This window comes from Lingula anatina, chromosome 5 (genome assembly GCF_051362555.1).
Source record: "Lingula anatina isolate TDL-2025a chromosome 5, LinAna3.0, whole genome shotgun sequence".
Taxonomy (NCBI): Eukaryota; Metazoa; Brachiopoda; class Lingulata; order Lingulida; family Lingulidae; genus Lingula; species Lingula anatina.
The window spans coordinates 1,311,905-1,323,453 of NC_141771.1; the positions used below are offsets into that span (position 1 = coordinate 1,311,905).

General features: G+C 36.1%; 1 protein-coding gene across 2 annotated transcripts in view; it reads right to left on the minus strand.

The window, feature by feature from the left end:
- The window catches only part of LOC147761440 (uncharacterized), a 30,746-nt gene that overhangs the window by 16,834 nt on the left and 2,363 nt on the right, over nucleotides 1-11,549 (minus strand). Inside the window, exons 2-4 of one of the 2 annotated variants that reach the window (XM_087013623.1) lie at nucleotides 10,434-10,612; nucleotides 9,782-9,946; nucleotides 9,077-9,287 (exon numbers count right to left, since the gene is read on the minus strand). In XM_087013623.1, coding sequence (XP_086869749.1) covers nucleotides 9,784-9,946; nucleotides 10,434-10,612 — 342 coding nt within the window. In that variant the 3' untranslated portion in view covers nucleotides 9,077-9,287; nucleotides 9,782-9,783. Of the gene's footprint in view, nucleotides 1-9,076; nucleotides 9,288-9,781; nucleotides 9,947-10,433; nucleotides 10,613-11,549 lie in introns of those variants that run through there. The other variant, XM_087013622.1, reaches the window with a different exon arrangement.

An 11,549-nucleotide genomic window follows, 5' to 3' on the forward strand; every position in this document is an offset into this window, starting at 1 on the left:
TTTTTTTATCTCGGACTCTGCAGCTGATGAAGGTCACTTGTTGACCGAAAAGCGCTTTCTGCAACCAGTCCACCATCCCCCTCCCTCGAAAGGCGAGACGCCTCTATCGTGCCAATCACGAAATGCCCTTTTCAGGGCACCCTATGTATAGGCCGGTATCTATGAATCTGATACTATGTAGGTGAGACACCTACCTTCCTATCAGAGACGATCTTTCCTCATAATAAAGGCGAGAAGCCTTACACACTCAAAAAGTCGCTCTCAACTATGCAAGGGGCGCTGTCAAAATACACGTCCTCAGAGGCCCAGCTCTGAATCGTGTTATTTTGGTAAAGTGGAATCTAACTAGGGCATGAGCCGACCACCCCCAACACGTTTTTCACTGTAGCGGACCACGAGTAAATGAAGCAACACCGTTGGATAATACTGCCGTTTATTTACGCAGTGTGAACAGAACTGAACAGAATCTGAACAGAAACTGGACAAAACTGGTGAAAACTATAAAAAGAAAAGAAAAAGAAAAAAATAATAATAACAAAACAGTGAAATAATAAGATAAATAAACTAAATATACTAAACGTAATTCATGAGATCTTAACAACAAATAATTGATCTTTACATGCGTGTAAGTTTTCTCTAATTATTTATTATTTAATTTTAAAAACACTCACACTAAAACAATATCCAGACTCGCTTTCTCCGCTGCTAAACTGGCTGCTCAGATACGGCCATGATAATCTGAGCTGGTACTGTAATTTTATTTGATAACATAAATATACATGTGCGTGTTGGTCATGAAAATGCCACACCCACACTAACATAAACTTTAATAAACACGATGCTCATAACTTATGTTACTGATTAAACTTAAACTTATGTAATCTTTTGTAAACTACACAAAATACCTCTATATAAGTGAATTACACTTTATTAAACACAAATTTTACACAATCTACACGTAATATCGTAACATACCTCCACTCTGCCAGTAAGTATATAAATGACCGCGCAGAGTACATGCAACATCGGCTTTTATATAGTTGACCACATGACTAAATGAACAGATGTTACTTAATATTGAGCAGTGTTCTAGTTTCTTCTCTAACACAATATAAATAAACATAACAACAGCGTGGAAAATATAAAATAAAAATGATAACGTATATAATTTCTGCCGTATCGGCAACAATCACCCAAGGGACAATTTCATACTAATCCATATACATTCATTGCACCGCATAGTACTCTAAAGAACTGCATTGCCTCCAAAACAGAAAACAATCACTCTGATTTTCCAACACAAGCTGCACTTCAGACCTATAAAACTTTTTTGTAAGTTTGAGTATCATAAGTAACATGGTTTACTCTTAATCGCTATCCTGGGAGCAGTGTCCAAAATGGGGTTTTCTTAACTTTTATGCAATATAACATAATGCTTAACAGCATAATGACCATCAATTTATAATAATTAAGTAACAGTATCATGGATATTCAGAAAATATAATTAGCAAAGGTCTTCAAGGCAATAGAAGTTCAAAGTCACATCCCGAAAATGTAATTATGTGAAAAATTTAATTCTCACAAAAAACTATATAATTCCCAGAAAGGTTATTTGAAAAAACAATTTTTCCAACTGAAGTTACATTTTAGTCCTATGCAATTTTTCTGTAAGTTTCAGAAGAGTAAGTGACATGCTTTTCTTTAATTGGTAACTATGGAGGCAGTGCGCAAAATAGGGTTGTCTTCAATTTTGATGCAACATTACATAATGCTTAACAGCACAATGACCATCAATTTTTTTTATAAAAAAATAAAAGTATCATGGATATTTAGAAAATGTGATATGGGAAGGTCTTCTAGACCATGGAAGTTCAGAGTCACGCTTTCAAAATGCCAAAATGTAAACAAGAGATAGCTATTACTAAAATGGGATTATTTCCATTTACAACACCTTTTTTACATTAAGCAAAATAATATATTTATTTTCATTTTTAAATGATCAACTAGGAAAATTGTTGACATAGGAAAATATCAATAGAACAATTTTAAATGTTCAATTTGCTCCATTTAGAGATTCTGAACATAGTTAATGATATGACTGAATCTGACAAACTGTTAAGAAATGAGTTTATTTCCATTTTTGACACTTTATTACACAATACACAATAATAGGTTTACCGTTATTTTTATATAATCAACTAACAATATTGATAAGATGCAGAAAATGTCAAAAGAACAACTTAACATATCTAAATTAGTTAAAAAATGAGACTGTTACATGCCTGAGAATTAAGTTTGAAGAAAAAACACTTATATACAAAAAAGGCATAACTTCACCAAAACTTAACTGATCAAGCTTATATTCAAAACTTAATCTGTATTTTAGTATCACTGACCACTCCTGTGAATTTCAAGACAATTGGCCAATTAATTTTCCTTAAAATGTGTTATAGGTGTTGCATACATGCTGAAAAAAGTGAAAAAAAAACAGCATAACTCCACAAAAATGGCCCGATCATGCAATTTTTTAACTTGACCTGTGTATTATAGATATTCATCAGATCTGTAAGTTTCAAGCCAAAAGGAAAAACGGTTTTCCACTTATCATGTTATCGGTGTTGCATAAATGCAGAAAAAATGAAAAAAAAAAACAGCATAACTTTTATAAATATGGCCTGATCATGCTTATTTTCGAACTTGACCTGCGTATTATGAATATTCATCAGTTCTGTAAGATTTATGCCAAAAGGTAAAACGGTTTTTCACTTATCGTGTTTACGGTGTTGCATATATGCTGAAAAAAGTGAAAAAACAGCATAACTTCCCTAAAAATGGTCCGATCATGCTGATTTTCGAACTTGACCTGCGTATTATGAATATTCATCAGTTCTGTAAATTTCAAGCCAAGAGGTAAAACTGTTTTCCACTATCGTGTTTACGGTAAAAGTGCACGCCAACGGCGACGGCGACAGCGACGACAGACGCAGGTGACGACTATATGTACAGACACATCTGTGTCTGTACATAAAAATAACTTGTCTGTCTTCTCATCACAAAGGTTGCAAGTCATTCGGGTCAGAGAACAACAAATTTTACGAGTGTTTCAACAGATAAAAAGTGCTTGGGGTAAACTGAAAAGACATTGTTTATTGCATCACTACAATTTATGGCAGACAATAGGCGTAACCGGGTTGGCATGAATTATACGTAATTGTAAGCTTCAAGGCGGTACGTGAATTGGATGGAAAAGATTGGTACAAATGTAGTTGAAGCGGACGCCTCCGAAATCTCTCTCTTTGTCTCTCTCTCTCTCTCTCTCTCTCTCTCTCTCACACACACACACACACACGCACACACACACACACACACAGACGCAAAAAACGTTCATATTGTCAGGAATGTTTTTTTAATGCAGTGTATTATGCAATGCTCACTGTGTGTGTGTGTGTGTGTGTGTGAGAGAGAGAGAGAGAGAGAGAGAGAGAGAGAGAGAGGGAGGGGGAGGGAGGGGAGAGAAAGAGGATTGACTTGCATGTGTTATAACAATTCCATCATCACAAAAAATTAGGTGGAAAAACGTTTCTATCTTCAGTTGTATAAAATGTATTAACAGTTATTCTTAATTAGCAGAGTCTTTAATGCATTATATGCTTTAATTTGACTGAGGCGTTATTTAAAGACTCTCCCCTCCTTCAAGATAGTTCCAGCGCTCCCGCTGACTACACGTACATTGGGCGTCCGCCTGTAGTGATTCTGTTATGAATTGAATCAGAATGATCACCTGAACTTGATGGGTAAGTGTGGTTACTCCAATCAGTCTCTCTTTCTCTCTCTCTCTCTCTCTCTCTCTCTGTCTCACACACACACACACACACACACACAAACTTAGATAAAACATGCCGTCCAAATCATTGACAAGAAATATAATTTTTCAACAGATGGGTGTGCTTTCTGAAATCCTCATACATGTCTTAAAATACAAAGAGACCTCCAAAATTCCCACTTATGTCACCGCTGCATACCTTAGTTGTCCTTCTACGAATTCTAAAGAAATTTGAGAAGGAAACAAAATGTGCCCAAACGCCGCCTTACTTTATTGTTACAAGAAAAGGACTTCCAATAACATACTGTCAAAGAAGAAGCAGTTGAGTGGTAATTTTCCATAGGTCTCAGAAAAGAGACTATTTTACACTAGCAAACATATTTCCTTTTTTTCTTTTTTTTTCAAAAGCAACTGGTAGTAACGAACCAATGCTAATGAACTTGATGAATGCTGCTAAATAAGCAATACTTAATGAAAATAACGTAAAAATTATCTTGTCTCTCATCTTATCACAAAGGTGGCATTTCATTCAGGTCAGGGCACTAGAAAGTTTACGAGTGTTCCATTAGATAAAAAGTGCTTGGGGTAAACTGAAAAGACTTTGTTAATTTCAGCACTACAATTTATGACAGACGATCGGCTTAAACGGGTTGGCATTAATTATGTAATTGTTAGCTTCATGGCGGTACGTGAATTGGATAGAAATGGCGCAAATGCAGTTGAACCGGGCGCCTCCGAAATCTCTCTCTCTCTCTCTCTCTCTCTCTCTCTCTCATGCAGGGACGTAAGAACGCTTATATTGTCAAGAAGGGAATGAAGTTTTAAAATGCAGTGTATTATGCAATCCTCATTTCAAGCATATAAGATAAAAATAAAACCAAGCAAACAAAAGGGCAATTTTCTTCTTAACCGTATACTTAAGAAAGCTCGATACATGTAAATTTTATTCATTCATGATAGTTTATTCCCACATGTGTAAAAGATTGGGCTAGTATGCGATTTAACATTCATCTCTACTAGTTTATTAAAGCATCGCCTATGTGGAAATGGAACCTAGCCGCATTTATTTGATAATGAAAACTCGCAAAACACACAAAAACACACACTGAGAGAGTGTATGTGTGTGTGTGATTGAGAGGGAGGGAGGAGAGAGAGAGAGGATTGACTTACATGCATTAGCTGATTCAATGCGTCCTTTGCTTTATTTTGGCTTAGGCGTTATTTAACGATACATTCCCCTTCAAGATAGCTCCAGCGCTCCCACGTTATAAAATAGCTGCCTTGGTTTAGTTTTGACAGACTTCGTCGTCCGTCAAGATCCACGTCCTTCTCCTAAAATCCGCAGAGGACATCTCTTTTCGGACCAAGATGATGAAGTTGATTCAACTCGCTGCTCTCCTGACCGTGGCAGCCGCCATGTAAAGGGAAATTGTTGGTCAAAGGTGAGAGAGAGAGAGAGAGAGAGAGAGAGAGAGAGACTGCTGAAGGGTCCATACATGTTGTGAATTCTAGCTGCAAAAGATAGTTCATCTTATGGTGCATTTAGTGTTAGTAAACAATCTGGAAGACCATGTATTTTTACTATATTGTTCTGGGAATTATATTTGTCTGGGTTGAAATTTCGATTTTTCTCATGATTTTTTAAATACTATGGAACTTGAATAACATATGACTTAGCGTAGATAATGCTTTCAAAAAGTATTTTTGACTTTACAGGTAGTGTACAGTTGTAAACGGGTTGTTCTCCACTCTGCTCTCTTCTGCTTATCTTCCCAAAAATAAACATGTCCAGTCCTAATGGCCCTGAGGCTTATACAACAAAATCAAGATATTAGAACTGGGACAAATCCTTTTGATTCTTTTTTTTATATTGAAAACGTTAGGGTCCTGATTTTATGAGGGTTCTTTAATGAATTCATTTTGCTAACACATGGACGTAAAAACGCTCATATTGTCAGCAAGAAAATAGCCTTTTAAAAAACGATTCCTTATGTAATCCTCACTCCAAGTATATGAGATAAAATAAAAAAAAAAAAAAGGGGACACTTTCTCCATAGCCATATACTGAACATAAGTTCATATGTGGAAAACAATTAATCTCGAAGTTGCTTTTAGGACACTCTGCTCTACTCAGTCTGCTGGTAACCAGTTAATTAAAGGATTCCTCTGCGAAGAAGGACGATAGCAGCTTTCATTAGATTATGAACCCTCGCAAAACACAGAGAGAGAGATAGAGAGAGAGGGGGAAATAAAGAGGACTACATGCTTTACAAAATTTCCATTATTTCTTTAATGAATAGAATTTCAATGATTTTAGTCCCTGTAAAAATATGCATGTCATGCTAATCTAACGTCGCCTGTTGTCTCAGTAAGGGAAAAGGTGATGATCTTGTCTGCATATAATGTCACTGTGACTCATTAGAAATTCTCCTACGTATAACGAAGCTTCATGTTCACATTAAGCGTGCGTACGGGTGTCATTTTCTTTGGGCAGTACAGCAAAAATAAATGTTATTTTTATTGTCAATGTTCTTATAATCATTCGTAACACTTGGTATGGCATTGATTTATAGCTTTAGAACAAGCTAGCTAATGTTTGTTAATACTAAGACAACGGCGAAGAAGTGCACCTGCTATTAAGCCTGAGCTTACATATGAATCCAAAAGGAGAGAGAGAGAGAGAGAGAGAGAGAGAGAGAGAGAGAGATCATTTAGTAAAATTGAAAATAATACACGATACCAAAATTATTAAAAGCAGGGCATCGTTATGAGTAAAAATATAAAAAAAATATTTGAAGGATAATTTCATCACGCCCAGTCCTGCAGCTAGCCAATACTATTAACGTACACATGACCCCATTAAGACGGTATACAAGAATAAATTAATTGAAAACAAAATTATTGAAATAGATGAAGAATAATCGGATGATGGCAAGTTAATTTAACATTCATTTTATGTTAATGAGCAACAGTATGTTTGTAAGGGAAAGAGAGAAAGAGATTCGGAAGGCGTGCGCACTAACAATATTTGTTCTTATCAGTCAGACTCACGAAGCAGTATGCCTTGTGGCTTATAAGTGCGTTATGGCCGCAACCTCCACATCCATTACTTAGCAGAGACATGTAATCTACTGGTTTTTTCTACATCCTTGTAAGTACTTAAAAGACACTTCTTATAAAACCCAACACAAGTAAATGCAAGATCATAACAAGTTGTTACTACCGTGAGGCTCAAATTTTTATTTTTTGAAAAATATGTTTTACCTTTACTGAATTTGATAAGCACAAGCATTAACAAATCAAGGGAATTATTTTGGCCGATCTGACGATACTTGGTAATTGCAACCAAAGTGTTAATGTATTCCACGTGTGTCCTATTTAGCCATCCCTACCTTTACAAATACCGGTATCTTAAAGCAAAATATTCGGTTCCAAAATGTAATAATCATGCATTCGTTTTGTGTTTTGGGTCGTTATAAAATAGCTACCTTGGTTTAGTTTTGAAAGGCTTATGTGCATTGCAAATATTTTTGTTACAAAGATTGGCGTACTTTTAACAATGTTACTGTCTCGATTGTGCAATTTAAACTAATCGAATCCTTGGGTTCAATTTGTATCGCAACGATAACAGAAATAAAAAAACAACATCATGGGGCACCAAACACTACCGTGTCATTTTGAAACCATTGCTTCTGAGTACACCAGTCACAATCTATTACCAAATACTACCCACATTGCTTCCGAGCACAACAGTCACAATCTATTACCAAATACTACCCACATTGCTTTCGATCACACCAGTCACAATCTATTACCAAATATTACCCACATTGCTTCCGAGCACACCAGTCACAATCTATTACCAAATACTACCCACATTGCTTTCGAGCACACCAGTCACAATCTATTACCAAATATTACCCACATTGCTTCCGAGCACACCAGTCACAATCTATTACCAAATACTACCCACATTGCTTTCGAGCACACCAGTCACAATCTATTACCAAATATTACCCACATTGCCTCCGAGCACACCAGTCACAATCTATTACCAAATACTACACACATTGCTTCCGAGCACACCAGCCACAATCTATTACCAAATACTACCATGCGTGTTTATAAAGAGTATCAGGCATGCTCTTGGCACTTTCTTTGTATGACACTGATGATTATGTTATAGTAAACAATGTCAAAATACATAACTAGATAACCACTCAGAGAACTAACGCAGACCTACGCAAATGAAACGGCATAAAAGTATATTCTTTTTATTGTTATTTGGAGGAAACTTCGAGTGTTTTATTGTGATTGGTAGGTTTTCAATACTACATGTAAAGTTTACTTTCTTAAGAGAATCTTGTAAGAAAGTATATATAGACAATTGCAAAGGCATACACTGTGTCGTCCTTGTCGTAGGTCATAATGATCCGTGATATTGGTGCCATTATTAATTAAGCGTCAGTTTGAATAATGCTTTGTCTTCTAAGAAATACATTTAGTCGTGGTGTCTTCTGGTAATTAAATAATTAATTCATACATGACCTCTAAACGTGCTTGTACTATCGTTAAAATATAACTTTCTTTTAACTTTTACAAGCACTCAGAATAAAATCAGTTAAGGTGATTTTTTAATAAAAACACATTCGAGTGTCTCTGTATTTCAGCAGGCCATGGCAAAACTTAGAAGCTTGATATTTCAGTTAAGAAAAATAAGCCTATTCTGTTTTACATATGTAAATATACAAGGCCTTCAGTGGGTCTCTTTGATGCCAAAACAATTATTTATAGAGTCCTTATTTCAAAAACTCTGGCATTTACAATGTGTACTTCAAAGAGGGAGGTTCTGTTTCTGATGAGGAACGTTGCCACGAGAAAAGGGCCCACGCTGACATGGCATGTGTTGGCATATTTTAAATAAATAGTATACAACAGTTCTGTTGACGAAAGTGGTTGCCTAAAGTGGTTGTCAAACCTTATAAAACCCCTGTTTTTTTGTCATTGGCATCAACATGTCTTTAAAACACGGCTGAACCATGTTGCAGATACATGTCTAATCGCGAGATATGCAAAAGAAACAACATACACGATGATGACACATTTCTGTGGATTTCGATGATGAGCTTATAAATATGATCCCTGTATATGTGACCTTTTAAATAAAGATTCTCTTAAAAAAAAAAAACGCTTATAATTCCCATGGACATTTACAATTTATATTGGTTAAAAAAGATTAAAAACAAAATGACATCTTCATCACATATTTTATTGCATAAGCGTTGAAAAAGTTCATACATGTAATACAGAACATGTTTCCAAATTGCACCGGTCTATTTATGGGCAAAAGCAGTAAAGATATTTAGAATGATATGAGCAAGGATCTGTTTGGTATGGGTCACGTGGTTGATGTCGTCATGTCCGGCTGTGCACACTGCAGAATAAAGGTTATCAGCATCAGTTTCTGTAATATAAAAAAAATGATTGATAATGTCATTTAGACACGGTACGGGTCACGGTTGCTATTAAAAACGGACCAATGCATGACTTAATGAATAGACAATTGTCTAAAGTCTCTTCCTTCAGATCAATACAGTTCAATGCTTTTAACCCTTTGTTGTACTTATTGGCGGAGACTATCAAGACTGAAAAAGGAGGCTGTGTCGACACCTGTCAACTTGGAGCTTTTACAAGATTGGTGGAACACATTTGGACCTTGACTCGAGCACAATTCAGATAAATGATACAGAATAGGTCGGTTCGGTTTTAACAATTGAACGACCAAGTTATGTCATATTTACATATTGTTAATTAAAACTCGTTTATCATCCTTTTTTATATTCTGACTAGTTTTAACTAGCCATTAGGAAACATGCAGTTAGCTGAAGTTTACACGTATTAAGCTGAATTATACAATCGCGAATAAACTGTAAAATGTGAATGAAAACGAAATCTTACCACTAATATCGCCATGGGGTATATGGTCCCTTCTTTCCTCCGTATTGAGGCTTTCCGTATCCAGCACCTTTGTATCCATAGCCTCCATATCCGTACCCTTGGTCATAATTCATGTAGCTGCTGTAGCCATTTCCATATCCGTCGGGTTGATATCCATAGTGAGTCCTTTAACAAAATAAAAAGCCAAATAACTTTTCAATTTCATTGGGACAAAATTATCAATATGAAAGAAGAAAACGTCGCCTGTCAGTCTGCCAGTCTTCAGTGGCACTCTGCTTATTAGACGTGCAGTAAAGGCTGAGCGTATCATTTTCTCTATAAAATGATCATTTCTTCCCTTGTTTTGTCTCGATTCTCGAGCGCTGAACAAAATGAAACCACAACAGTAACTTGGTTCTAAACAAAAGTTAGCTAGGCAATTTCAACAGCTACTTATTAACAGAAAACAGACTGTCCGGATCAACCCCCTTTTTAATTCCAATTGCACTGTTAGATGAACTGAATGTAAATAAGATTAAATCACGAAACAAGCAATGATACCGTAGTAAATCTCTTTCTCTCTCTCTCTCTCTCACACACACACACACACACACATACACGCATACACAACTAACACACACACACACACACACACACACACACACACACACACCTTTTACTCCCAGAGTCCCACCAATTGGCGGCTGTCACGGCCACGAGAGCAGCGAGTAGAATCAGCTTCATCATCTTGGCGGAAAGAACTGTCGTCTGCCTACTGTTGAAGTGTGACTTGGAGCTTGGTTGAAGTCGAAGTCTGTCAAAACTGGACCAAGTCAATCTTTTTATACCGACCTGAAACACAAAACGATTTGGTAATTATTAGCCCTTCAGTAGTTTGCCTTAAGCTATTTGTGACAAATGTCTGGATGTTAATTAGATATAAGACACATACGGAATAATCATGTTCGCAACGCATAATCAAACTGCCAAATTTAATTATTCCTATTTTTAAGCAGTCAGTGCTTATTACAATGGTAAAAATCAAGAGCAAAATGAAGACTAAGGTAGAAAAATGCCCAAACTGCTCTTAGCAGTTATGCTTTACTCCTTTTTCGGTATTGTAAAATACGGCAGTCAAAAATTTAATTTAAAAGTAATATTTTGTCGGTCTTTTAATTATGACAGAGTTGATAAAGCGTTTTGTTATAAATTAAAGTCATGATGTTTTAAACTCAGAACCATGCAACAAACCCGCGTATCCATGACATTCACCTAGCAAATGATAAACTGCAATTTCTGCTGATAGATGAATAATACCAATACTGGAAATCGAGAAAAACACCAATCTGTCTCCTCGTTACAACGATGGCAAGACTAGCTTTATTATTAATTCTGGTGAGAAGTTACAACAGGTTAAGACACAATATTTTACGACCTTTTCATTAGATAATAATTCCCTGCCTCGGGTGGATTTAAAAGAACTTTTATGTTACAGACTTACATAACAGGATTGGTGCCAATAAGATGTGCGTGTCTGCTTTAAGGCATACTGGTACCTGAACTTGATGGATAAGTGTGGTGACTTCAATCAGTCTCTCTCTCTCTCTCTCTCTCTCTCTCTCACACACACACACACACACACACACACTTAGATAAGACACCATCGGCAAGAAATATAATTTTTCAAGAGATGGGTAAACTTTCTGAAATCCTCATATCTGTCTTAAAATACAAAGAGACCTCCACAATTCCCCTTTATGTCACTGCTGCATACCATAGTTGTCCCTCT